The sequence below is a fragment of the Betta splendens genome, chromosome 22 (genome assembly GCF_900634795.4).
Source record: "Betta splendens chromosome 22, fBetSpl5.4, whole genome shotgun sequence".
Classification (NCBI taxonomy): Eukaryota; Metazoa; Chordata; class Actinopteri; order Anabantiformes; family Osphronemidae; genus Betta; species Betta splendens.
In genome coordinates, this window is record NC_040900.2 from 9,069,023 (window position 1) to 9,097,020 (window position 27,998).

General features: G+C 48.8%; 4 protein-coding genes across 9 annotated transcripts; 2 read left to right on the forward strand and 2 right to left on the reverse strand.

The window, feature by feature from the left end:
- Nucleotides 1-29: 29 nt before the first annotated feature.
- Nucleotides 30-7,687, reverse strand: psen1 (presenilin 1). Its single transcript, XM_029139571.3, has 11 exons — nt 7,529-7,687; nt 6,070-6,155; nt 4,639-4,985; nt 4,186-4,327; nt 4,010-4,077; nt 3,689-3,909; nt 3,131-3,229; nt 2,662-2,757; nt 2,397-2,570; nt 1,918-2,030; nt 30-1,806 (listed from the first exon to the last, which is right to left on the reverse strand). The coding sequence occupies exons 2-11, from the start codon at nt 6,103-6,105 to the stop codon at nt 1,651-1,653; spliced, it is 1,452 nt and encodes a 483-aa protein (XP_028995404.1). The 5' UTR covers nt 6,106-6,155; nt 7,529-7,687; the 3' UTR covers nt 30-1,650.
- A 6-nt stretch (nt 7,688-7,693) lies between these two features.
- LOC114848803 (enhancer of rudimentary homolog) lies at nt 7,694-10,874 on the forward strand. The gene is made up of 5 exons (XM_029139572.3): nt 7,694-7,830; nt 8,081-8,152; nt 9,040-9,127; nt 9,204-9,324; nt 10,587-10,874. The coding sequence occupies exons 2-5, from the start codon at nt 8,150-8,152 to the stop codon at nt 10,687-10,689; spliced, it is 315 nt and encodes a 104-aa protein (XP_028995405.1). The 5' UTR covers nt 7,694-7,830; nt 8,081-8,149; the 3' UTR covers nt 10,690-10,874.
- A 141-nt stretch (nt 10,875-11,015) lies between these two features.
- Nucleotides 11,016-22,829, forward strand: si:ch211-168d23.3 (BRD4-interacting chromatin-remodeling complex-associated protein). Its single transcript, XM_041069326.2, has 14 exons — nt 11,016-12,038; nt 13,035-13,202; nt 13,583-13,628; nt 13,811-13,853; nt 14,008-14,073; nt 14,190-15,698; nt 16,268-16,486; nt 16,576-17,146; nt 17,259-17,401; nt 17,739-17,800; nt 18,258-18,406; nt 18,501-18,595; nt 19,075-19,177; nt 19,709-22,829. The coding sequence occupies exons 3-14, from the start codon at nt 13,588-13,590 to the stop codon at nt 20,485-20,487; spliced, it is 3,780 nt and encodes a 1,259-aa protein (XP_040925260.1). The 5' UTR covers nt 11,016-12,038; nt 13,035-13,202; nt 13,583-13,587; the 3' UTR covers nt 20,488-22,829.
- A 44-nt stretch (nt 22,830-22,873) lies between these two features.
- exd2 (exonuclease 3'-5' domain containing 2) lies at nt 22,874-27,986 on the reverse strand. 6 transcript variants are annotated; one of them, XM_029139569.2, is made up of 10 exons: nt 27,859-27,986; nt 27,034-27,105; nt 26,547-26,954; nt 26,079-26,332; nt 25,849-25,975; nt 25,334-25,644; nt 25,078-25,184; nt 24,769-24,904; nt 24,292-24,657; nt 22,874-24,193 (listed from the first exon to the last, which is right to left on the reverse strand). In XM_029139569.2, the coding sequence occupies exons 3-10, from the start codon at nt 26,910-26,912 to the stop codon at nt 23,977-23,979; spliced, it is 1,884 nt and encodes a 627-aa protein (XP_028995402.1). In that variant the 5' UTR covers nt 26,913-26,954; nt 27,034-27,105; nt 27,859-27,986; the 3' UTR covers nt 22,874-23,976. The 6 variants fall into 6 exon arrangements, with proteins under 6 accessions (XP_028995402.1, XP_028995398.1, XP_028995399.1 ...); XM_029139565.2 differs by having other exon boundaries at nt 26,532-26,954; XM_029139566.2 differs by lacking the exon at nt 27,859-27,986 and adding an exon at nt 27,620-27,790 and having other exon boundaries at nt 26,532-26,954.
- Between the last annotated feature and the right edge of the window lie 12 nt (nt 27,987-27,998).

Here is a 27,998-nt window from a genome sequence, read left to right on the forward strand (position 1 = left end):
CTCTATATACATCTAAACAAAACAGATGCTTCAGTGACATTATTTATTAAAAAAAGAACAAATCTGAAATGAATAACCTTGCATAACACACATATGCATGTGAAGAATGGAAAATAAGCCAGCAACCAACCAATTCCCGAAGTACTAAAATGGGGAAAACGAGTCTCAGAACAAATACTTTTCTGTTCTTCACCCCCTGGGTTTCCTTCTTTGCAACATGACAGCTCTGTGCAGCTCGTCTTCTCTCTGGGTTTGGGTTCACATATCTCGGTGTTTCACACCAAACCAGGTTTGTACAGAGTTAAATTTTCAGTTTTCTCACCCTTTAATGCTAAAAATGGAAAGTATATTTTAAATAAACCCATCACAAATTCAATTATCAAATTTACCTACATTTATAATTCTCAATTTTGTTCTCTCAAACCTTTTGGTTCATAGATTTTCCTAATGTGCAGTTTCTCTTTAACCCTTTTGTCTCCTCTGCCATACAAACCACGACCTTTTGGGTGTTTAGATAAAATTATTGGAGATTTTGATGTAGCATAGTTGAAGACAGCACCAGGCGAGCATCATGACAGCAGCAGCCTAAAGGTTCGGTTTGTGACCAAAGGATCACAGGTTATAATCCCTGGACAGGTTGGAAATAAAACGGGAAAAGAAAAAAAGACACGTTGATGTCCCACAACAACAACAACAACAACAACTACAACAACAACTGAAATGCCCTTTAGCAAGGCACTGAACCTCCGAGCAGGTCTCAGGTGTGAGCATGTCAGTGTGGGTGTGCATGTGACTTTTCCTCCCTCCGCATGTTGTGAATGCTGACGTGACTAGTTCAAATAAAGGGCAGAAAATACAGTGAACTCTCTCGTGTTGGTGGCAACAACACTCACATTTTATATTCTAAACATACGTTTAACGTCTCCACACTAAAATGATTAGAATGTCCAAGCCTCTGTGTTTTGGTGTCTACTGTGGACAAGAAGATGTCTTAGAACGTCTTACCGGCGTGGGAAAAAAGCTGAGCTCACACAAACCTACACGATAACCTAAAGTCAATATCATCACTGAGTGTCCATTCGCTTGAAGGCATTTGGAATCTTAGTTTTAGGGCAACTGAAACTTGTGAGTCATGTGAAAGGTAACGGAAATAACCGTATGACTGGAAAAAATGTCTGTGAAGCTCAATAGCTACTGCCAAGGTGTCCCTGAGCAAGGCACCTACTGTAAAGCCCCAGTTGTAATAGACTGTGGTTGTACTGAAAAATGTGAAGCAGGGCGCTGCTGAGGCGGAGTAGACGATCTCTTGTAAACCACTCCTGGAGAAATGAAAGGTTTAATATTCCCACTAACTGGTTGGACTGTGCCTGAGGCCGGTGATGGAGAAGCAATTTAAAGTGGAGGTCCCAAATCAAGCAAGAGATTTCTTCTCGGTTTAAAATGGAAATAAAAGTTTTTAAAAAAGACCATCTCTTGGTTGCCAAAAACAAAGGCAAACTAAATAGGTTGTGTCCCATCATGAGTTCTTCGGAGGGGATGTGCGGGCGGAAGCTGCGCTCGCGTCGCCCTTTGTTCCCCGGCCGCGACCGCTCTCTCTCGTGTTGTCACCCAGAGACCTACATGGGTGAGGGTCGTCACGGCGGCGTCCTGCTAAATGTAGAACTGGTGCAGCGCCAGCTTGTCCATGAAAGGCTGCACCAGGTTGTCTGTGGCGAAGTAGAAGACCAGCCCGAAGAAAATGGAGATGGGCAGAGCGGGGAGCGCCTTCTTGAAGATGGCGAGGAGGAGCAGCGTCAGACAAAGACCCTGCGGGAAGAGACGCACAGAGCGGCGAGTTGAGGAGTTGCAAATAAAAGCGGCTCAACACTGGGAGGTAAAGTGTCACGCTGCGGTGGTGGAGCAGCGGCGGGCACTCACAATGAGGATGGCTACAAAGCAGGCGAGCGTGGTGTTCCAGTCGCCGCTGGCCGAGGCCTTTCCCACCAGCATGCTGTAGAAGATGAAGTCTCCAAGCCCCAACTTGACGCCTCCTGAAAACACAGGGAGGACACCGCATTCAGGGTGGAGTCAATTCAAACACGGCGTTCACTTTTAACCCAACGCTGGAGAAATCGCGACTCGGCTGTAATTACGGTACAAACAAGAGGTCGGACCTGGCATTTACCGAAGCCTGAAGTTAGAAAGAGCACCGGCCCCCGGAAGGTGCTGATGTGAAACCTAGTCATTGCAGTGAAAGATTGTTTCCCAATTTGCTCCTAAAAGCAGTCTGAAGCCAAACGAGGCACATTCCAGTATGCTCTCACTTTAGAGAAAATGACTGCACACTGAAGAGCCAGTCAGAGAATCTGGACGGTTTTAGAAAGTATGTTCACTTCTCAACGACCGCCAGCACTTACTCTCCTCATCGTCGTCTTCAACAGGAGGACGAGCAGAGGGCATCTGCTGGATCTCCCGTCTGCTTTCCTCGGTGGACTGGAGTTGTCCCAGCTGGTGCTGCTGCTGGTTGATCCAGGAGGGGGTGAACCCTCCGTCGTCCTGTGATGGACTGGAAGGATCGGGAGACGCCACGGCTGCCGACAGACAGTCACCGGTCAGACTCAACAACAACCACACAAAGTCCCAAGAGCAACCAGGCTCCACCGACACCGACGCTCTGCTCACCTGCTTGAGGAGTCTCCTGTTGAGGCGAAGCTGATTCTGCTGAATTCCTATTTGGCCTGTCCGTGTCGGCCATGTTGACGAGCCACACCATTGTAGCTGGGGAAGAGGTCAGACAGTGAGAGAGGTTTGGGTCACAAACAGAGTAAACGAAAAACAACAACACGTTTTGTTCACATTTGTGTCGCTTGTGATGGTGAAGTGAGAAGTACACAGTGTGTAATGCCATCTCCTCTAATTCAGACTTTCACTCTGCAGTCTTTTGTCAGAAACCTGGCAACGCGCACACATAAAACAGAAGTCAGCTGAAGTTCTGTACCAGGGGGAATCTGGCGTGTGTGTGTGTGAACGCCCCGTAAGCTCATGTCACTAATGAAGTCAAAACACCAATTTTAACATTGTTTCATTGCCCCACCTCTGTCGCATTATGACATTGTGTTCATAAACACTGTCTAGTTAGCGTCTATCTTACAGGAGTAGATGAGGGCTGGGAAGATGGGTTCATTCCTCTCCTGAGCCGTTTCCACCAGGATCCTCAGAGGCCCTTTGGGACAGAGCACCGCTAACAGATCTGTGGCAAAAAGCAGATTAGCGATGTGAGCAAGAGGAAAACATTTTTTATGCTATGCAATTAGATTTGTTTCCATTTTGCCCAATTCTCTGTTTATCAGAGAGAGCAACATGCAAGGCATGCTCTCAGCAACTTTGACTGTCTGGAAGCTTTATTTTCTCATAGATTGGGTCTTTCATTACACAATTCAAGTTTTTGTCTAGAGGTTTTACTTCTTGAGAAACATCCTTCCTCTAAACTAAGATGATTACATCTGTCACTCCTCGTTGCATATAAACACTGCTGAAGAGGGAAGAAAGTCTTTACTCTATGACATAGTAAAATACTGCATGCTCTGTTGTTCTGTCACAAAGCACAAGAGCTAAAAGAAACCAGATGGTTGCACAAATTCGTCATCTGAAGACATCTTTTTTCCCCAAAAGCATGCAGTAACGATCAGAACAATAGGACATGATTTACCATAGACGGATATGACAGCTAATATGAGCCATGCAGTCCACTCAGGTAGGTACTTAATGAAGACCAGGGCCATGAGGGCGCTGATCATGATGAGGTAGGCCTGCTGGAGCCGCAGCGGGCCTTTCCAGTGAATGCACATCATGCCCACCACTCCAAAGTTCCAAATTATTACGGCCAGGGTGAGGTAATCCATCGCCACGTTGTAGGTCTTGAAAACCTCTCTTCGGGACAAAACAGAGACGTTTCAATCACCTTTAAGAGTTCATGAGAACCTAGAGAATAAGTGAAAATGTGAGTAAAAACTGAGGGAGCATGGCTTACTTGAGGTAGATGTAGGAGAAGAAGAACAACAGGAGGAGGGAGGAGAGGATGAGCCAGCCTTGGATCACCTGTGAAGACACGAAAACCAGACAGGTTTAACACAGGACGCTGCTTCAGGAAAGCACATGCAAGTACTTGAACCAGCGGGGGTGGGGGTGGTCTTAGGCGGACATCACCTTGTAGCACCGGTACTTGTACAACAGCACCAGGACCAACGTCATGACGATGATCACCGTGATCATGATGGTGGCGTTCAGGATGGAGTTCAGGGCTCTCTGTCCTATTGTGTCTGTGTCTTCGGGGAACGGTGTGTAGATCCTGTGGGTGGCAGGGTCACATTATACAATGTAATAATGCAACAGGCTGGACACAAATCTTTCAGGCTCCATGTATCAGCAGTATATTTTGCTACGTGTTCTGAGAACAGTCTAGACTCGGCATTAACGAGCTCATACAACTACACTGGTCAGTTCTATGCAAACTATGTGGATAAACACTGCATCAACTCCACCTAGTGGCAATGTGACCACATTGCATTACATTTAAACACCTGAGCCAGTGAGCGGAGAATCTGGCACACGACCCATTCGAGTTCCCCATAGCACTATTTGAGTAGGGATAACACTCACAGTCTCTGGCCGTCGTTCTGGGTGTAGAAGCTGACCGACTTTATGGTTGCCACAACAACCACCATGCACAAGGTCACAGGAACAAAGAGCATGATGACGTGCTTGGCCCCGTATTTCAGGGTCAACTCCTCGTCCTCATCCTCCTCAGCCTCTACCACCCGTGGAGGCCGAGCGGCGGGAGGGTGTCCGTTCTGCTCTGGCCCAGTACCATTGCCGCTACCGGCGCTGCCGCTGACTGCGCCTTCTCCACCATTCCCCCCCGAGCCCCCTCTGGACCGTGCTCTGAGCCTGGTAGCGTCCTGTGGCTGCTGGGGGCACTCAGGGACCCTACTGGACTCCTGTTGGTCCTGTTGTTATAAGACAAGAATTATTGTCTGTTACCTTGAACAGTACTACACCTGTAAATGGGCAGTTTAAAACGCACAATGTAATAATTACTCAAACTGAATATATGTAACTATATTATTACAGACGTTGTTAAGCAGAAACATTTACTATAGAGACATCTAGTGATAAAGAAAAACACTTGGAATCACTGATGAGTGAACGGCCTAAGACAAGACAATACTATGCAGATCTGATTTAACTGTAAGAAACAAACGCATAGTCATGTTAGAAAATAAGGAGTAAAAGACACAGAATGTTACACAACTCAGGCCCTCGGCCAGGATTCGATTAATTTTATCCACAACACTATAAACTGTAAATTTCTTCTACTTTCTGTTCTTCTTTAAATGTTTCACTCATGAAACACTCATTCCAGTTCACTCTGAGGCTCTGTCCTAAACGAGGAACCTCAAGGAGGGTGTGTGAACAGAAACTGTCAGACTGCCTGGCGAGTCGAGACGTGGGACAGCCCAGACGTGAAGCAATCTCACCAGTTAAACACAAGTGAAGACAGGTGGTCTGTCCAAAAGACTGATCTGAACAGTGAAAGTGGCTACAGGTCTTTGAACAGCCTGCTGCTCTGAACAAGCTCACTCTGTGGTTTCAGTCCTGGGAGTTAGGCCAGGATTAGTACAAAGGATGCCAGTCATTTGGGGTCGTGATAGTGTAATAGTAAATGACTCTTGAATGCACAGCCAGTAGGAGGGAAACAAGGCTTCCGATGTGTCACTCACTGTCACAGTGAGTAGGGACCTGAAAAGTCCGGACACACCTATATTTATTATAAGAGCAGCGTGCTTCATGCACTACTTCACTGATTGTTTGAGTCAAAGTCTACAAAAGAATATACCCATGATTTACCTTCCCTTCATAACAACAACACCAGCCCTATCGGACTGACTCCTCCAGAGTTTGTAGCATCATAAAATGACTGGGAAACAGATCACTATCGCCACTGACCTGGCATGGAAACTAATCATTATCCAATACACCAGCACAGCCAGATACAGCCACCACAGCAGCCACACGAGCCTTTCTACTCACCATATTGCTTTCAATATCCTCTGCATTGTTCGCCATGGTTGGCTCTGCAGCCGCTTGTCCTCACATGCAAACCAAATTCTTTCGCCCTGATGAAAGAGAAAAGGAGAGAATACAAAAAGTATGACAACAGAAATGTGCACCATGTGTTAAGTTATTATTTTTACTACTACTACTACTACTACTACTACTACTACTACTACTACTACTACTACTACTACGTGTGTGTGTAATCTGTAATGGAAAATAATGTGCTCATTTTAGAGGAAGTTTGGCCGCTTTAAGGACGTGAGAGAGCAGAAGAGGATTGAAGAGATGTTTTAACTTCTGTAAAATAGTAGGACATGTCCTCAGACCCTTTTCTCAACACAAAATATCTTCCTTGGTGGACTCTGGTGGAGAGACGGTAACACAAAGAGGGAATCTTGCAGTAGCACTGCTGAAGACTCTGATTACTGTCACCCTTGTTTCTGGGTAGATAGGTTTACCCAGTTACTCTGGGCTGTGGGTTAGAGGCAATCAGTCACAGAACAAGAACTCCTGTCTCTGACTGCCCCCATAAAACAATGGCAGGTATAGGCTTTTTGGGCTAGATCCCCATAGAATCTCTGGCCTCACTGCTCCTGCTCGGTTACATTCTGTTATGCTCTGTTGTGCTTCTGGTGATAATTTAGGTCTTTCGCTGGAACCACATGAGGAAGTGATCACTTCACAAGAAGGACAAATAGTTACAACAGCCAATAATGTGATGAGCAATGAGAGTAAAGTCCTTAAAAATATCCCATAAGTGAATGTATCCATGGCACAATGGAAAATACTTCAACACAAACAGAAATCAAATGAGCAAAATGTATAGCATCATAAATCAACAAAATCATGAGACTGTAAAGGAACAGATTTAAGCTAAATATCTAAAGTAACTATTTGTTATTACAATTATTAACAACTGTGTAAATGGCACAAGCGAAAGGTTTAATTTTCAAAGATTGGCTTCTGTAATTTATTTTGTGAATCTTTAATTTGTAATTGCAGCAGAAGTAAAGTAGCAGCTTAAACTACTTTGAACTGTTGCACAGACAGACCGCTGCATTTGAGCTTTTTTTGCATATAAATTATTAATAAACATAAACACGTTAGTTAGCTTTAACATTACAGCAACGACGCTGGCTTGCTAACTATGAACTCAGCCAACATTAGCTACTAGCGACCAAGCACCTTAGCTGGATGGGGTGAAATGAGTGTTTTTTGTGCCAGTACTGGGATCATTCTGTCACTAGGCTCATTTCTGGCCGCTGGCATTTCACCACTCGCTGCGGACACAACAGTGAACGTTGCTTCACATTAGCCAGTAACGTTGCAGCGCAGACAGCGGCCGCGCTGCGCGGCTAACGCTGCTTCACTCACTCGGCTCAGATTGAACTGCTTCCTAAACGACGATTAAGGGAAATGAAGGCAGACTCACTGTGAACCGCAGGTGGTTTCCTCGATTTTCCGACCACAGGTAGGTTTGAAACCCGGGCACTCGCTCTCCTTTGTTGTTCCTGTATTCACGCCTAACATCCGCCCGCTGCTCTAAACTACTTCCGCTTCTCGCTGTGTCGGGGAGCGTGCAGGATCGCGCCGTCGTTGGAGCTTAGTTTGTTTTTGTTGAGTTCCGTAGTGTTAATTAAATATATCACCATCATTTGGTGCTCACTTTTAATTAAATTAGATAAACTAGAATTTACAATAAACAATACCAAATATTCGATGAGCTGCGTTCAGGTATAGCACACTAATTGAGAATTGTATAGCCATTACACATTTTAACAACAGTGAGTGTACTAGTAGACTACTGCATTTATGTGATTTTTTGTCTATTAATTACTTTGCACATGCTGATATTAAATCTATAAATTAAGCTCTTAACTTAATATAAGATCAACTTATATTTTGAGAGGGGACGCGCTGGATTTGTCCACACTCTTTGAACGCACCGTCACTGGTTATTGCTTCTTCTTCTTCCGGTGACAAGGGTCGAGACGTTCAGAAGAAGCAAGGATCCAAGAGAATCGACTGAAACCGAATAAAAACCACTGCAGCCATGGTTAGTATGTTGTTTTGACGTGTTCCTGAAGCAGGCGTGTTTTTGGTTTGTTTAATGTCGAAGCAGCGCGTCGATTTTAACGACTTACGTTAGCAGAGCAAGTGTTTGGTTAACGTAGAGGCTAACGTTAGCATGTATGTGGGGGTGTTGGGTGGTTAGCTAGTGTAGCAGCTGCGACTGAACCTCGACAGATGTAAATGTGAGATGAACAAATTACACATAAACGGTGCAGGTTAAATAAAGTACACAGACTAAGACCGGTTTCCAACTGGTCCACGGTTTTTCGAAATCATGTGGCTGGTGGTTTGTTATTTAATGTTAGTTAGCTTTAGCTCGCTAAGTGCTCAAGCTGTGGAAAAAACTTGCAGGGCCTTTACTTAAATAGAAGTATCAATACAACACGACAAAAACACGGTCCTACAAGTTAAACGTATGTATTCATAAAGCTAACACGGCTTCTATAGCTCTCGTCGTTAAATGACATTACTTTGTATTTAGTCATTTAAAAAAAGAGATAATTAGTATTATATTCAGAAAAACATAATGTCCAAAATTTCAACATAAGGTAGTTTTTTTTCTGTTTACTGTTATGTGGTTCCTGCAATAATAGCTGTTTTTTCCCATTCAAAAGAATCCTCAGTCAGCTGTTGTCATCCCCTAATTACACAGCAACAGCTTAAGGCACTAACAGAAAAGTAATGCAGCTTCTGTGGAATATTTTAGAGCTACTTGCTGGTTTAATCTGGCAGCGGCATGGTCCTGTCTGTACAGAACACCTTTTGCCTCTTCCTTCTAAATTGGTATAATGCAGAGAGAATCACATTGACCTATATATGTGCAGCCAACATGTGGTGTATTTTAACGGTGTAACCCCCTCCCCCATCCAGTCCCACACCATCCTGCTTGTCCAGCCCACCAAGAGGCCAGAGGGAAGGACATATGCTGATTATGAATCAGTAAACGAGTGCATGGAAGGTAAGATGAAATAAATACTGTAATGTTTTTCTAAGATTGTGCATTGTCCCTGATTTACCTGTTTTTCTTTTGATAGGTGTGTGCAAGATGTACGAGGAGCACCTAAAGAGAATGAACCCCAACAGTCCATCGATAACGTATGACATCAGCCAGCTGTTTGACTTCATTGATGACTTGGCTGACCTCAGCTGTTTGGTGTAAGTTTCACAGACTTGTACAAGTCTTCCATACATCTTGTTTGTTACCCTGTAATCTCCAGTACATGAGATCAGGTCAGCCTCACACATTAAGGTGGCTAATTTGTTAGCCTGCTTGAGGTATAGCAATACAAGTTTTTAATTTGGGGTAAAGAAAAGGAATTCATCCAGCTAATTCACTACTTAAAATCCTCATGTCCATCCTGCTTCACATTCAATAGCATCTGTACAGACCAGAATATTACAGATACATTTTCTCTGGCCATGTCCTCTTTTAGCTATTGTGGTTTTTGGCAGTGACACCTTGGTTCCCTAGCTTTTAAAATTATAGCTTGCACATGAGATTACAGGACCTGACTCTTGCCCTGAAACATTCAACTTTATTTCACTGGGATAACAAACTCACAATGTATTAGAACATTTAATAAAAGTGACTTATCATTCACACATAATCACACATTAAATATCATCGGAACTTTGGATTTCCCCTTTCTCCTTCTCTGACTGTTTGTCCACCTCTGTTCATTCTTCTGACTGCTTGCTCTTCCCTCCTGTTGAAATTTACCATTACCATCAATGTCTGTTTTTCCTTTTTCCCTTTTTTGCCTTTTGAAAGTGTAAGTGTTGCCATATTATAAAGATTTAACAGGGCCTTAAAATATTGGTTGTCAAGAAACAGGCCTAAATATGGTTAACTGAATCTATTCAACAAGCGTGTTGTAGTTTAACGACAAAATTAAGTAATTAAGCGAGTTGAGCGTTTATCAGTTTTCCTTAGTAACTGCTCTCTCATGCTGGTGTTGGCACCCATACGTCACTTGTTTTGCACCCTCTTTTTACCAGTGTCTCCAAAGCTGTGAGCGTGCATTCATATTTATTCCGTAATTAGTGTTGACAGGAAGGAATTTGTTATTAAAAAGACTTAAATCTTATTAGTTTTAAGTTGTTGGCCCAGATTTCTAGCTTACTGATTTTTACCAACTTGGCAGAGATGATGAGTGAGGAAAAGATAATGCATTTCTAGCCTCTCTGTGCAACAACCACTCTACTGTTTCAATGCCCTTGAGCACAACCCAACCCCTACCAGCTGCCATTATGCTTCACTTGTAGCTGAAATTGACGCTTGACCTCAAGTACAGGTAAAAGCAAAAAGGCCTACTCTAAGCAAAAAGGCCTACTCTAGATGGAAAGTGTCTAATCTTCCAAGTCTGTGAACCAAAAACAAAAATTAAACCCAAATGTAATTTCTCATGCTGCTTCAGGTATCGCGCTGACACACAGACGTACCAGCCGTACAACAAGGACTGGATCAAAGAGAAGATCTACGTTCTGCTTCGCCGCCAGGCCCAGCAGGCAGCGAAGTGAAGCCTCTGAGGAGGGTGCAGGGTTTGGAGATCAATATTTTTTCTTTTTCTGTAACTTGTGTTCAAAAGATTTGACATTTGGACTTTAGATTTAGAAGTTTTTAAAGTTGTTTTTTTTCCATGGAGGAGAGGTGTGTTTTGTATGTTATGGTTGGAGTTGTTAATAAAGATTTGCTTTAAAGTGTCTGGCTGATTTATTAGCTGCTTTTGTTTACACTAATTTTATTTGTTTTACAGTAATGTGAGAAGAAACTTAGCTTAAGTTTCTTTACCGTTCTCTTTAATTTTTTTTTAACTTCAATGTACTTAACGCTCAGTTTGACCTGCTCTCCTGGTGCTTCCCTCTCTTTGTGTTGTTTTTAAACCACTTGGCTGGAAAGTCTAAATTATAGTGGCGTGGTTTACTTTACTTCCAATCTGCCCAGTGGAAAACGTTTTCTTTTCCCTAATCACTACATCGAAAGAATAATTTCAGTTACAGATCTGCTGTGAGCATTTATCTGTTCTTGTCCTGTTATTTATTTCTCTCTTTAACTTTGCCATTGTGGCAGTTTGCTTTGTAGTTTTTACTGATAGAGAAGTGAGTCTGAGGATATTGATCCAATTCCAACTGTTGGAGAAAAGCTTATTTCAAGTACTTTCAAATTAGGTGGAAGTAACAGAATCTTATGTCTTCATCAATCTGTCTCCAGTTTTTGACTTTAGCATTATTTAGCATTTATTTTTATCCTTCCAGTGTGCTTCTCGTTAAAATCCGTTTCTCCCTTTTATTTGTCATTGAACTCGGGTCATCTTCCTCCTCCATCTATTTCCCCCCTCATCAGTAGTAAAGCGCCCAGGTGCTCCTCACAGGGACAGTTCTATAGCTGCGCTGGCACTTTCCCCATTTTGGCACGGTCGCAAACGCGCACGTGTTCTATTGATTTTTTTCAAAACTGTCCCTGGGAAAAGTCTTTACGAATTTTCTGGCCGTGAGCGGAGGGCAACGTGGGGATCGATCCGCCGCCTCCCGCGCTCCACGCCGCCGCGGCGCGTCCGCAGCGCGGCGTGGCGCGCGTGAGGCGGCGGCTCCGCTCTCCTGCCGCCGCCGCACTGCTCAAGCCGGATCCTCGCCTCCACGAGTTGTATTCTCTTCCCACCTTTGTGTTGTGATCGGGCTCTCCCAGTCTGTTTCTCACACCCACCCCGGCACCCCCTCCCCCTCCTCCTCCTCCTCCTCCCCACCTTCATCCCACCCTACCCTACCCCATCCACCACCCCCTCTCCTCCTTTTAGCATCTGAAAAGACCACTGAGTGAGAATCGATGGCGCAGAGGCCCGCTTGACAGGACAATAAACCACAAAGAAGGGGTGAGTTTTATCCTCTTGCTTGTTTTTCCTGAATTGCAGAATTACTCTAATGGCACAACGATGAGGGAATCGCTCGGGGCTCACTGCGCGGCAATGATATTTAACACAAGACATCTTTTGTTACCGCGATATGATTTACAGCGGGCGCCAGCTGTCGTGGTCCCACTCACGAAGAAATATTTATATAAATAATGAAAAAGCGGAAATTATTAAATAAAAAGCACCAGAAGGCTGCAGCCGGCGGCTCCGCGTCCCGCGTCGTTTGGGACATTAATTTCACATGAACACATTCACTTTACGTAACCCGTGAATGCATCACTGTGTCCTGGTCCCGTTATTGCCGGAGAATAGCAGGCACTTGCCGCTGCAGGTTTAGATGAGGGTCGTTTGCCTGGATTTCATTGGGCGATGCGGTACCTTGAGGGTGTTAATGCGGCTGTCGCGTTGTAAACAAAAAATATGTCAGCGCGTCGCGGAGGGAGGTTCGCCTCGTTTTCCCTTCATTTATTTTTAAGACACTTCCACGGGAAATTGGGCGCAAGTGAGTGAGGTTATAATTGGGTTGCGCTGCGCCGCTGCCGTGTGTGTGTGTGTGTGTGTGTGTGTGTGTGTGTGTGTGTGTTTTTCCTCCTCTCTCCAGCCATGAGGGGGGAGAGAGCGAGTCACATCCAAGGCGCAGGGGGAGCCGTCTATTTACAGCTGAGGCGTTTCAGATCTGCCTCTCGTGTCTGTGATAGCTACAACAATAGCTTCCATTTTCCTCATCAGCCCCGGGCTCACGCGGCACAGTCGGGGGGGGAAAAAAAAACCCCATCACGTCGGTCAGGTTCGGTCCAGATGTCTGCAACAGCCTCGCGAGCGCTGAGGAGAAAGTGATGAATCACATATTGATCTCACGTCTCACCGCTGAGCGGAGAATGCGTTTCGCCTGCTGGTAACCTCAAGTGACCTGACAGCATGTGGTGATGCGTCTGTGCCCCCCCCTCTCGCATCCAGCCTCGTGAGGACGCAGCGATGCCCCAGCAGAGGGAGGATCCGTCCGCGTGCCGCCGCCTCGGCCTGGCGGCCCACCGTCTCCAGGCACTGACGCGCGGCCGCCGTTTCCCATGAGGCCTCCACCAGAACTCAGCTCGACCGCTCTGTATGGGGCCTCTCACTCGTGAAGTACGTAACACGAGGGGCTCCGCTGTTTACTGGGCAACACAGGGGTTTTCAGCCATTTTCGACCGCAACAATGAGCACGTCCACCGTTTTCTTCTGGAATAACACACATGTTTCATAAGACTGGAAGTTTAATATCTACCGATGCAGAAGAATTTTCTCAGTGGACGAGTTCAATTAGTCAATCAATATTTAATTTGTCTCTTCAATAATCTGTACATTATTTTGTGCCAATCTATCGGTTGAAGTGAGAGAACGTAAGTGAAGGTGGAACCAGTAACAAAGCTGGTGCTAATGTGGGCGAGTGAGCCACAGCTGGTATGAATGAAGGGTGTGACTTTACCAGAACTGTCTAACTGCCTTTCCCTCCGTCTTCCCCTCAGCTGACATGGAGGATGAAGATGGGACTTGTCTACTTGATGTTTTGTGGTAATTTGATTTTAACAGCCCTGCAGATAAAGAGAAATGAGCAATAAGATGAATTAAAACCATTATTCTAACTTATATTCCTAACTGATGTCTTCTTTGTGTTTAAAGCCTTTAGCAGATTATTTACATGGACTGACTGTATTTTCACTGTGATTATAATATCTCTCCCTTTGACCTGACAGTGACCCCCAAGCCCTGAATGACTTCCTTCATGGGACCAGCGAGGTAACAAAGGCGGAGCCACACACAAACAATCACTACTGTAAATAATCATATAGAGATGATGACATCTCCCGGCGCGGAGGGCGTCTGACGGTTGTAATCTAATCCTGGTGTTTGTGCGAGCCCAGCCTAAACCTGCCCGATTCTCTCCCACCAGCTGCAGACTGAGGACCTGCTCATTAACTCCTCCTCTGGGGAGCCCTCCCTCTTCCCAGATGCCCCGGTGAGTGTGTGAATCCACAGCCGGCAGCGTCACAACGAGCGGCGCCTCCCCCGGGGAGGACGCGCGCCCGTGCTTGGCGCTAACTTCTGCTAATCGCTCGCTTCCCCCTCCTCCAGAGTCCGGTGTCTCTGCTGGGGGACGGCGGGGACTCCCCCGGCACGCCCCCGCCCGGCTGCGTGGACCTGTCCTTCCTGGAGGAGGCCCTGCTGTCGTCGCCGGAGGGTGAGGAGCTGCAGGCGGCGCGGGGAGGGGCGCCCGCGGGGGCCGGACGCGAGGCCGAGGGGGGAGACGGGGAGGAGGCGGAGGAGGCGCAGGTGGCCTGCGACATCCTCCAGCAGAGCCTCCAGGAGGCCGAGATCACGGAGCAGACCATGGCTCTGGAGGCGGGTCTGACCCAGGCGGGGAGCTCTCTGTCCCTCTACTCCCCCGGCCCCCTCCTCCCCCCGCCCGCCGCGCCGTTCGCGCCCAAGTCCGTGAGCCTGCCGGTCCCCGCGGCGCCGCCCAGAGACACCCAGGCGGCGGTGGAGCCGCCCCAGCCGTCCCTCCTGGCCGTGGGGCCCGGCTGCCCGTCCCTGAAGCCCGCCCCCCCGCCCCAGCTGATGGGGCTCCTGCCTGGAAACGTTTTCCCGGCCCCGGACGGCTCCTTCTCCGCCAGTCCGGCGCAGGGCTCCAGTATGATCATCCACAAGGCCTTTCCCAGTGTGACCAGTCGGCCCCTCATCACCCCCGCCCTCAGAGCCGCGGCGGCAGCACCGGGCCTCGTCCTGCAGAGGGCCCCTCTCCCCATTCAGCCCAAGCTGCCCATCAGCATTCAGCCCAGACTGGTTCAGATCAGCCCCAAGCCTTCGGGGCAGAAACCCGCCGCCGGCCTCGCGTTTGGCTCCCCAAATATTTTGCTGTCCCAGCCGCCGGGCCAGAAGCCTGCAGCTCTGCCCCAACAGCCCGGCCAGCAGCTCTCCAAACCGGTGAGCCTGCAGCTGGTCAACCAGGGCGGCTCCTTCGTGCTCCAGCCTCAGGGACTCTTTCAAGGCCAAAACCAGTTCCTTCTTCCAGGCCAGTGCCCTGTCACCATCTCGCAGCCTGTCAGTGCCGCTCGACCCCTGCTGACCCCCGCTCACCAGGGCCCCACGCTCCACAGCGTGACCCCCTCCGCCGGCCAGCTCGTCGACGGCTCCCAGATCCTGACGGTGCCCCAAAGGCAGCTGAACTTCGGCCCCGTCTTCGCCACCCCCGCGGGGCAGCTCGCGCTGCGCCAGGCCACCGTGCTGTCGGCACCCTTGCAGCTACAGTCAGCGCCCCCTACTGTCTTCCAGATGCCAGCACAGCTGGCTGGAGCCTACTCTGCAGGAGGCCAGGGGCAGCGCGCCACCCTGGTCCACAGCCCGGCCCTCGGAAACCACATCACCCTGATCAACAGCTCAGGGGTGCTCCCCTCGGACCTCGCGTCCATCTCCATCGTCAACGGCCCGTCGGTGGTCCAGGGCCTGCCCTTCGCCGCCGCGGCTCCTCCGGCGGCGGTGACGGAGGGGCCGCTGAGCCTCCAGCCGGCGTCGTTGGTGCTGCTGCCGGAGAGGGCGGTTCAGGAGGAGAGGGCCGGTTCTGAGGAGTTCCACCAGCTGCCACAGGTGAGCGGCCGGTCGTGGCCTCATAGACAAGGATTATCTGGAGTAAACAGGGAATGAATCCACAAATATTGCCTGATTCGCACGTTTGCCAGTGTTATTAAAACCCCCCTCCTCAGCTGACAAACCGTGGCTTCGCTCGTACCTTATTAAATCCCTGATGTATCTGGGTTCTCCTGCTGTTTAAAATAGAAAACAACCCCGTTTTTCCACTTACTACACATCAGCAACCTGACACAGCGTCGGGTAATTCACTCGTGTTTCCCGCCGCGCTGCAGGCGTCGCACTCATTCTCGTATTGAACCAAAATCCATTATTAGCCACCTGAAACCTTTTGTGCTGTGATTCATCATTCCCCATCAGTAATATAATTATAAAGCAATGCTCTATAGACTTGCAGCTGAGTGTTTTTGCAGCCCGAGTTTCAACACAGCAGACTTTTGTTCAGAACCACCGACAGTTCGGGATTCAGCGTTAAGTGAAGGACATTAACCCAAGTCGTGAATGCGTGGTCGCACCCTGTGTCTCTGCTTCAGCCTGCTGGTCTCACGGCCTCTCCCTCTGACCCGCAGCCCTTCGGACATGTTCTGCAGCACGTCTCGGTGCAGCCCAGCCCTGCAGGCCTGCAGGCGTCGCCTCCACCCCTGGTCGCCGTCCTGCAGACGCCCCCCGAGCCGCCTCTGGCCCCCGATCCAGCCGTGGAGGTGCCCCCGGCGGACGTGAGCCAAGCCGTGGAGGAGGTGACCCGCTCCATGAGCCAGAACCAGGCCTTCATGGAACATCTGCACCAGGTTCAGGACTCTTCAGCACGTGTGGCTGGCTCTGACTTCACCCGGATCCTTGTGACTTATTGTTACTGTCTCCATGATGTCTTCCACAGCGAGCACTTAGTTCCCCCATTCCGCCCGAACTGTTGGTTGGAGCGCTGCCAGCGGTACCGATGGAGTCGCTGGCCTCCCCTGTGGCCAGTGAGAGAGACACCCACCCTGCGATGGCGGAGTGCGCCGAGGCCTCGCCGCTCCAGTCGGACTCTGAGGACGCGCCGCTGCTCTGCCCCTCGCCCCCGGTTCCGGACGCTGGGACGTCGTCTTCGGCAGCTTTCTCCCCTCCGCCCGGACCTCAGCTGACTCTACCTGGACCCGGAACTCCGGCCTCACCGCCCACAGCCACGCAGTCCCACGTGGACCCCCCGGTTCCTCACCTGGTTCCTCACCAGCGCCACGTCTCGCAGGCCTTATTCGCGCAGAACCAGGTGCTGGTCCAGGCGTCCGGCCCGCAGCCTTCGCCCCAGGTCCAGATGTCGGCGCCCCCGCCTCTGTCCTCCGTCCACAGCAGCCCCCCCCCTCTGCACGTCAGCGTCCCGGTGCCTCAGCAGCAGCCCGACCCCACTGCTGTGTCCGCGGGTGTCTCCAAAGGAGGAGACGCCGCCGCTGTCCGACAGCACACACACAGTGAGTTGAGCTGCCGGTTAAAGCACGACTGAACATGCTGCCGTTCTGTGTGTGGTTCTAACGCCGTCGTCACCATCACCGCTTCCACCCGCATCGTCATCCTCGTCCTCAGAGCCAACAGCTGCCTTGACCGTGGAGAGTAAGGCGTTTGCTCTCGACGCCTGTCCGGGTCCGGGCTCTCCTGCGGCCCGGACCGTGTCCCCAGCAGCCAGAGAGTGCGGCGCCGTCCAGATGAGCCAGCCGAGCGGCACCAAGGTGAGATCATCAGCGCACGTTCAGTCTGGTTGTTAGAGAAGGCACAGCAGGGAGCCTCCTGTTTGTAGGATACAGCCTTTAAAGGCCAAGGCCGTAGTGCAAAGCATGCTAGTAGATTAGCTTGCTGATTTTCTGCTCACTCACTGACTGATAGTAAGTTAATCATTAATTAGTTCTAATTATATGACTGTATTTCTAATTCAGTTCAGTTTGAATTATAGACCTGAATTTAAATATTTGATCCTTTTCGTCTGGTTTCGTCTGCATCGGCTCTGCTTTTGAATCACCTGTGGCCCCTTTGAAACGCTCTCATGGCTCCTTCCGTCTGTCCTTCCAGCTGGCGGACGCTCCGGAGCGGCAGCGAGAGGAGAGGCTCACACCAGCAGTGCGCAGGCACAGGTAGGAGCCCGAAGCCCGGGCAGCAGCAGAACCCGGAACCCGAGATCACGCAAACGCATGAGCCGTGGCTGAAGCTGGCAGAAAGCCACACTCACACCTGTACTGTGCTTCAGCTACGTCTGCAAGTACTGCTGGAAGACAGCAGTCCTAAAGTAAAGTCAACAACAGCATCTTGAGTCATTGGAACCCAGACGAGCAATTAAATGCAGTTTGCCTTTAATTCACTAACAGTTTTCCCACTTCCTCTTCAGCTTTGTCCTCCTTTCGTTGCTAGTGAGTAATAACGGTTAGTGATAATCAGCCAGTTAATTCATTCAACAACAGTTGGCTGGTTTTACAGAAGTGGATTAAGTCTGATCCCTCACTAATGTTCTTTAATCCCAGCCCTGCAGGGATGCTTTCACTGTTTCCTCCTACTCGCTGCTAGTTCACGTCCCGCTTTCCCTCTGCGGCGCAGGTTCCAGCAGCAGCTGTGCTTGGACCACTTAGCGGTCCAGCACTCGTCCACCGGCCCGGCCTTCTCCTCCCTGAAGGATGCGGTGCGGCGCCTGCTGCCGTACCACACCTGCTCCGGTCACCTGCCCACCGAGGGCGACTTCAATTTAGGTCAGTGGGACGATTCGCGTATTATGCCATTAATAATGCATCAGCGTTTTGTAGCTTAAATGACCCTGGGCTTTAACTGTTTCTCTGCTCACAGTGGATCAGGAGTTCGACACCGTGTCTGGGTTCCTACTAAAACGCACCAAGGACATGGTGAACAAATACAGGCAGCTACTGGTCAGAGAAACCCAGGTAGGTTTAAGTGTTTAAAAGTCAAATGCAAATGACTGGAAAGCGAGTTCAGAGGACGGGCTTGGCTTCTGTAGTTTATCCAATGCAACAAAGCAGAGAATTTAAATATTACCATTGCCATTAACGATAAGAAACATGATTCAAGTTTTCAAGGAAAAGGCTTCTTCAAACTTGACAGATATGGTTCTGGTGACTTTCATAATCAGTTAAGTCAATTATCCTATCATATTTATATAAAATGGTAAATTGTGTCAACACAGTGAACTGCAGGTATTATATACAATTATAGTAGCGGATTTTGACAAGTCCATATTTACTTATAATTGAGCATCAACAGACAGAATCCTATCAGTCTATGAACAGATAAACAGGCAGCGAGGACTCAGGGTTCAGAAATGAAGACAAAGCCTCGGTGGAGGCACATTAAGCATCTGCAGGCAGAACAAGCCGTTAATGAGCTCCTCAACGCGTCTCCACAGCAGGAGAGTCCATCGGCGGAGATGGTGATGCTGGAGCGTCTCTTCCTTCAGGCCGAGCGCTTCTCCCTAGCGGAGGACAGACGGCGAGCCCGCAGAGACCCAGGTGAGCGTCCCGGCAGCAGGAAACCGGCCGGCGCCGCGTCACATCACGCCGAGCGCCGCGCCGCGGGGAAAGGGAATTAGTGACACTCTAATTTAGCGGCGCCTTTTGGAAGGCAGCACTTAACCTTCACGTCGGGTCCAGAGCAGCTCCCAGGTGTCGGCGGGTAATTAAGCTGTGTAAATGTGGAGCGGGGGGTCGTGCTGGGAAAGATTCAGTGTGATGATGGAGAAATTACACGTGAGAGGTTAAGAGCAAATTAAAGCAAGGTTGTTATGTTAATTAAAAAGTCGAGAAAGGAAGCGTGCGGAGACTAAATGTTAAATGTCTGGATCCCTGCACTGCTCAGTAAATCACAATCCAAAAATAGAGAGATTAACAGGCAAGTGATGCCGACGCTGTACTACATTAATATGTGAGACACGGTTGTTGTGTTGCCTGGGATACGTACCAGTCCAGTTATTCCAGTGGTACTGGGCTGTGATGGTCGTGTTGCTACTGCAAACATCCCTCACACGTTCTTTTTCCCCCCAGAGTCGTTTGTGATGGCTTTGGCAACATCAGTGTCTTCCCCCCACGGCGCCCACTCCTCCGGCAGCCCCTCCTCCCCACCGGCCTGGACCAGACTGTCTGACCGGCCTCCGGGGCTGAAGACGTACCGCTCAAGCTCGCGCGGTGGTCTCCGGCTCACCATCAAGCAGGAGTCCGGCTCCCGTAAGGTGGTGCACAACTCGGCGTGCGACGCGGGACTGAAGAGGGACCACACGGGGCAGCTGGCCAACGGCGGCGGATCCGGGCCCGAGCGCCGCCCCCGGCCGTCCAACGGAGCTGCCCCGCCCCCTCAGCCCCCTCAGCCCCCTCAGCCCGACGAGGAGCTCTCCAACGGAGCGCTGCCTGCCAACACTGTGGAGGACGGCCCGCAGGCAGCGCCCACTTCCAAAACAAACCCTCCTATGCCACAGGCCGCCTGCTTCGAGCTGCCGCCCAGAGATGTCAGCGCCCCAAAACTTAAATGCTACAGGCTGGATGCGTCGCCTCGGCCGGAGCATCAGCATCAGCATCAGCAGCAGCAGCATCAGCATCAGCATCAGCATCAGCAGCAGCAGCATCAGCATCAGCATCAGCTGCAGCAGTTCGGCTCGCTGCCCCCCCCCCTCCAGGAGGACAACATGCTCAGCGAACACCTGCAGAGCGCCATCGACAGCATCCTGGAGCTCCAGCGGCTGCAGGGCCCCGCCGCGGCCTCGGCCAGAGCCGTGTCCGGCCCGGCGCTGGACCAGGCCGTCACCAGCATCCTGGAGGGACACCTCTGAGGTAACGCGCTCGGACGCACCTCAGCGCGGAAAACGGCTGTCTGAGGTGGAAGCAAGCAGAGGAAGGGGTGCCGGACTTTTTATCTGTCCCTAGAACTGTCAGATTATGAATCGATTGTTTAAAAAGAAGGGGAAAAAAACTAAGAGGCACTATAAAGAGATGCATCCCAGACAACAGCACTATCTATAGTCCCATAGATGTTAGATTCTTCATTTTGATGTCTGTTCGTGGGAAAAAAATCTATTTGAATAGGAGCTATATTGTTTCAGTGGTAGTTAAGTCATTCAGAGGTTTACGACACTGGTGTAACCTTCATCAGCATATAGTATATAAGTAATAGTGAGGATAACGAACACGTGGCGTAGACTGAGATTATTCAATAGTTTTTTATAAGATTTCTTTCCAAAATGTGAAGTTTCTTTTGCATAGTGCCAAGCTTCCAGGGTATTTATTTTGATAATCTGTGCCAATCGTGTTTTCAGACGAGTTGCGTTTGAGGAGCGCGGTGAATGTGCGACGAAGGGTGTGAATGTGCGCGTGCGCGACAACATGGAGTCCCGCGACGGGACGGCGGTCGAATCCCGCCGCGGGCTCCGTCATCTCGGCTCGACGAACGGATACTCCAAAGAATCTGTGACTTGCTACGTCCTGAAAAATACACCAGCAAACATCCACGTTGTGTCTCTTCCCACAAAACGGAGCGCGGCCTTCGCTGGAGGAGAACGAACCCCGAGGCGCACGAGGGAAAAGGAGGCAGTCATGTTTTTTTATAGGATTTGACCCTTGTTGTTGCTGTTGTTGACGTATACTTTACTTGGTCTCGTCTGGTTTTCGAGACGACGCGTCCCCCGTATTTGTGTTATCACGCAAGCAATAATGAGTTGGGGTTGTTGGGAGGAGGAGGGAGAGCAAAGTGTGCTGTTTTGGATTATTTAACATTCTTTTCGTCTTTAAAGCCCATTTTAACGTGTTTCAAGGGCTTGAGGGTCATTTATCAGCTAACGACCATAAAACAGAAGTAGTTTTTTCTATCCGGAGCCTCTCTGCATCAACAAACAGCCTTTGACCAAAAACTAGAAGGAGCGTCCGCTTCACATTTTTACATTTTGAGGTCGACTTCTCTTTATTTATTAAACTATTGGTCTGTAGCCTGGTGTATTTAAGCCGAAGACTTATTTCCTCGCATCCATTGTGGAGCAATATTGTTTTTGACACATTTTGTTACATTACGACAATCTTTGTGTGTAAATTCTTTTACGTGAGTGGGGTTCGGTCCTTTGTATCAGTTTTGCGACTCATGAAACGCGCGCAAAATGTCCCCTGTAGATGCATTCACCTCCAAGGGCCAAATGTGAAACCTGCTACGTGAAATAGCTTCGTTTTGTACTGTTCTTTAAAAATGGGCTTTAAATTGGAGCTAAAGTTGGGGACTTCTTTAGAATATGCCTTATTGTATTGCTTTTAAAATAATGTAACATCTGGTGTCCTGAAATGTGAAAGTACCTTGTCCCCTTTGGAAAAAAAGACTAAAGCATCCAGAGATTTAATGGTTAAATCAAACAAGTGCACAAGGAGTTTTAATATGCAGTAACTTAGTGCTGAAGCTCTGCAGTCCAGGTGGACACGCCAGAGGATTGGTACCGACACCTGTACAGTGTGGATAAAGCTGCAGGTATCACCTCCATCTGTCAGGAGTGAGGAAGCATCATTACATTAGTAAATACTGTGTGTACGCTCTCAGCTTCATCCTCACCGTACCGACGGCTGGTGTCGGTTCCGCCCTCAGAGGTTCGGCTGTAATGCAGTAAAGATGTCGGTGTCTCTTCACGTAGGCTTGCACTCCTTAGCGCCGCTTAACTTCGGAAAGGGGAGCCCCAGCAGCTCCCCCCACGAAGCCGCCTCATGTGCCATTGTTCTCGTTCTGTCCAGTGTCAAACACTGACCATTAGAGATGTCTGTTGTCAGCTTTTAGGACAAAGGGATTGTCTGCATGTTGAGCCACTTTGGTATTTATTTGTAAATGTGTTCCGTTTCATTTTTTTCCTGACTGAACTGTGAAACCAGGGGAGCTCATTATTTACACTAATTCAACTTCAGATACAAAACCATTTGACTGACAGATTGTTCTGATGCCAAAATCAAGAGGCCTTAATTCAGCAAAACTAGATTGTAAAAAAACAAAGAAAAAGTCATTCCTGACAAAAATCCAACTGAAGACTCCTTTGACCTGAAAAAGTCATGAGTGATTCATATATGAAATGTTAAGAAAACCACTTTTGTACTCATTTTTACAGACTATTTATTAAACTGTGATTTTGTAAGAAATAAAAATGTGAATATGCTTGTGTCTTTATAAATCGTTTGAGGGAAGCTGCGCAAACAAGGTTAATATAAACATGACTTATTTTATTTGATTCATTCACAATGTGGAAAACCGCGTCAGAGCTGACAGGAAAATACAAAGACAACAGCAGCTGTTCATACTTTAAAGTTCCATATATTGTAAATAAGTTTATCACGTTCATAACTCAGAAACCTGCCTTGCATATGACGGTCTTAAATAACATTTCTCAGTCACGTCAGTTGGCTGCTTTTCTTCACGGTGCGTTTTTGGATTCTGTAAATTGACGTCGTAATGAAACTGCTGAAGGATGAAGTGAGGTCGTGTCCCGATGCTGTGACGAGCCTCCCGTCGGGTTTGGAGATTTAAGAGGCACATTAAAACATGGGCCATGGAGATGCCCCAAACCCGAGGAGAACCGTCCACAGAACACGCGTCTGGAGCTCAATGATCAACCCAAGCAGCTGACTGAACTGGACTGTCCCTGCGCAAAAACAAGGTCGCCTTGAAACCAAACTCTGACTCCAAGGTTCTTGTGGAAAACTCATCCTTCGTCTGTCTCGAAACAGAAGCAGGGAGAGCGACCAATAATTTAAAGGTCCGATTAAAATGACCCTCTCTATGCAAAGCAATTCTCTCATTCTCAGGCAGAGCTGCGGTCCTGCTGGGGGAGAGGGGGGAGGGGCAGGGGGGAGGAAAACATTTAGGAGCAAGTTAAGAGCAGGCTGCAGCTTTGTCTGAAAGCTGGTAGATAAATATCTGTTCATTTTCATAAATAATTATACATTTTTTTCATATTAAAACATTCATGTGCAACTACATGACAACCAAAGTTAGTGTTGATCAGATTTGGTGCTGGACTACTTCTCCACAGGAGGAGTCTCTGCTCGCATAGCCCGTCCATCACGGATAGTGTGTTCTTTCACGCACTCATCTTTGCCTCCTCAATGCCCGAGTGGGAGCTCGACAGCAGCCACATGCCGGCAGCATTGAGATAGGGCGGTAGATCAGTGCATTCATTCTCTCGCTACTAGTAATCTGGCTCGTAACACGATATAGTGGCTTTGGAAGTTTCTAATCCATCTGGCACTCTGACCACTGAATGAGGAAACCGTCTTCTGACCTGGTGTGCGGCGTTTGGGCGCAGTCAGTTGAGTTGGATGGGCAGGTCCTCTCCGTATTTGCGAAGGAACTTGTCGTGGTTGTGGTCGACGGACCAGAGGGGAGGGAGGTGGCGAGGCTGCATAGTGGTTAGAAAGTGCTGCCTCCAGCGGCGCTCCAGGTCCATCAGGCCCCGGAGGCCTAGCTCAGCGTACGCCTGCACCACCTTCAGGCCGTGAGGCACATAGGCCTCATTGAAGATCCTTCAGGAGAGAGAGGCCACAAGTACACATGCTTTACAGTGGAAACCAACGGCATCAGAACAGCGACCCATATGTGCACTGCCTGAATCAAAGCTCACCTCGTCTCCAATCCAGCCATCTCCTTCAGCACGTCGTCCGTCAGCCCTTCGCCATTTATGCTGACGAAGCTCTGGATCAGAGCCTGCAGCTCCTCTCGCCGCTGCTCTGGCAGCCCGTCGCCGGCCATGAGCAGGGCCCGGGCCGCTGAGCGCACCCGCCGTCGCTCCGAGTCCTCCAGGAGGCGAACCCCCTCCTCGCAGCCCTGGGGGGCGGCGAACTCCTCGGCCAGCTGCTGCTTCAGGAAGCCGTCGTGCACGTTGGACGCGCCGTGGCAGCTGGTGCAGAGCAGCAGGATGTCGTGGGAGTTGTGGTCCTTCATCTCGGTGGGAAAATGCCGCCTGTACTCGTGCGGCACAATGTTTTTCCTGCGGGACCAGAATAAACAACGTATTCAGATTTGACGACACAAAAAACAGATTTCTTTAACTATAGATAACATAAGTGACATTAAAAAAGAACGTAGCAACGTGCCACACCTGATGTAGGAATCCTTTTTGCCACAGACTACACAGATGTTCTCTTTGGCGGTGAGATAGTAGTCCTGGTTGGAGTCCGGGCGTCCAGACGGCTCGAAGAGCAGCCTCACTATGAAAGGCTTCTCACTCTGGAGCACTGGGTCAGAAACAGAGGGGATTAACAGGTCTTCAGAAAAGATTACTACTCATGCAGAGCAGAGAAACCATCGCTAGATTTAGGTTTAGGACAAAGTTAAAAACACAGAACAATAAGGTCAGGAATGTTTGTGAGAGTGAAGTGAATGAGCCAGATGAAGTCAGGTAGGGTACCTCCTATTCCCTTATCAAGGTACCATTTGGCTTTCTTCTTGTCACAGGTGCACAGAGGTTGGCCATCGGGAGCGTGGAGGAAGCAGTTATCATAGAGAGGAGACTTCCTGTAATCATCAGAGGGACATGTTTCAGGGCTTTACTCAAACAAATATTCAAGAGTTCAGTTTAGGTTTACAATAGTTGATTGAAGCCCAGTGTCTGTTTGAGCAGGACATTTTAAGTTCATTGCTTTTATCACTGGGTGTGTTCTCACCTTGCAGAATAGCCCACACCCAGTGGTTTCCTCTTGTTGTTCTTTCGAGGGTCTGGGATTTGCTGATCTCCAGCCTCTGGGCTTTCAGAAGTGGGCGTTTTCCGCATCTTCCGCCTCCTCTCTCCGTTGGCAGCTCTCTCGTCTACTTCTCCCCGGCCCTTGAAGGGCACATCCATCAGGCCCTGGCAGCAGGCAGCCAACTCAGGGTAGGAGCTCCCGCTGGAAGAGGCGGGCCCGGCTTCAGAGATGAAGCCGAGGAGATGGAGGAAGAGCGCGATGGAAACCTGGGCATCTCTGGCCGCATAAGTCATCTGCAGGGGGCAGCGAGAACAGGTTTAGAGAGAGGGGAAGCATTTTACTATTTACTTTAGGTTTGTGTTAAATCATGATTTGACCAACTGACCAAGAACACATTTTTTTTGACAGAATGAAATCTGTTTTCCTGGTGACCACATTCAGGTAATGTCAATTTTTTTTTAATATGCAACATTTGAATAACTCTAAAATAAAATCACCTGCTCCACTGTTAGCTCATCTGCCTCCCAGTCACTGCAGCGCAGCTCCAGGGATTTATCTAGTGACACATTCAACAGATCTGCTGCCAGCGACTTCAAACTGAGGCCATTGTTCACTTTTGTTTGCCTGAAAAAATAGCACAGATTTGAAAATAATCATGGTGCAAAGTTAACTATAAACTTCTCACAATGTGAAACCAAGGCAGCGACAGGAACCCCGTACACTGTACCTCTGTCGTAAAGCAAGGTAACGCAGGTCGACCACACACGCCACCGACAGACCGTAGTCACACATCAGCCGCTTGCCATCTTCATAGCAACCGACGCCAACTTTCAAAATGCGGGGGTCTTGGAGGACTCCCTTCAAACTGAGCGGAAGCTGCCGCTTGCTCCGAAATGCCAGCAGCTTCACCAGGATGCACAGACCCGAGTACGACGCCATCTGCAGCAAGGAGACTGCAGATGCCTGACCCCTCACCGACACCTGTCGGACAAACAGCCGCCAGGTCATAAGAAAGAACAATTTCATGAAGAATGGCTGAATTTGCTAAATTTACTTTTCTTCTGACCTCAAGTGCAAATACTGAAGATATACAGTTTACTTATGCATTATCTTATATTATTGCTTAAAAAAAGTGGATTTTCTTCTTTGTATTCTAAAATATGGAAAAGGCATTTCTTACGGCGTCGGTCTTTACCCATTCACAGTCCAGCCCCAGCACAGGGAACACTGACAGCTCCTTTTGCATCAGTGGCCACAGCTGCTCCCACTCGTCTTCAGAGCTCACCACCACTGGTTTCACCGCCAGCAGCTGCTCAGAAGAAGGGATGTGTGTGACAGGGGCTAGTTGTGGGGTCGGACGCTCCGCAGGCTCTACTTTCTGCTCCGTAAAATGCGTCAAGTTGTTTTCCGCAGGTGGTGGATCCTCCACAGGTTCGGCCACCTTCTGGACGGAAGGCAGCTTCTTCCTTCTCGTTCTGTAAACCTGCCATATGAGCAGTCCTCCTACAGCTGTGCCTAGTACCGTGGTCACAAGAGCAGTTAAATACCCCCGTTGAGACATTTTAACCAGGGGCTGTCCTAAATCAGGCTGAAAAGTGCAAACCTAGAATGAAAATATTTGTCGTCTTCAGTGACCAGCTGTCGAACATGTCTTAAAATGATTTAATGTAAGAGGACTTTACCTAATATTCTTTCAGAGGAATCCCATATAAATGCACCTCTGCTTCGCTGATCTGGACGAGCTCTGCATCTCCCTGGAACAAAAAAAAATATTTCCATGACATCAAGGTAAGTGATTGTACTCAAACTTATGTCTTTGTGCAAAAATGTGAGACAGTTTGAGGTGACACAGTCCAGTACATTAAATACTTCACATCTGTGAAACGATTTGGACTCATTAATGTTGTTCTGTGGCACAGACGCGTCATGTCGGGTCACCTGTGTGTAAATAGCACCCACTCAGTTAAATGGACTGAGGCTCAGTGGTGGCGTAACACAAGTTTCACTCAACTCTCGCCTTAGTCGCGATTCCTCCGACGCAGAGAACGCAAAGCCTTTGATAAGCAGCTAGCTTAGTTAGCAGTGCTACAACCGCTGCTAACACACAACACGGAGGCTTCGCGTTCACGTTCATTCACAACAAACGGGAAACGTTACCGGCGTCTTTAAACATTAAACGTTTACTCAATCAAACCTACAATAATCGGAAGCACACGGTTGGTGGTGTTCGATGCTAGCCGGCAGCAAGCTAGCTGCCTACTTCATTACCTGCTGCTTGCGCTGCTGCTTCACAGCTGCGACCAGTTCCCCCATTATCTTAACATGACCGTTGACGGAGACGCTTCACCTGCCTCCAATAACGCACCGTGTTTTAATTACAGGTCCTCTGAACCGAACATAAGATTCAGCTCCGACCAGGGACGAGCTGCACAAGTCCTCACACTGAACTGGACCCACAACGGTAGAGCGGTACATTTGTGTGCTAGTACTTAGGATCCGAAGCTTACCTTTGCGTTAATAACACAACGCCAGTTTCACACACATGTACACTTGTCTTTGCTGAAATACTTCACTTCTTCCGGCCTGTATTTATAACGACGCCGCTGCACCGGGCCGATCTGCGCGGAGCTCCGCCTAGTGGACGGAC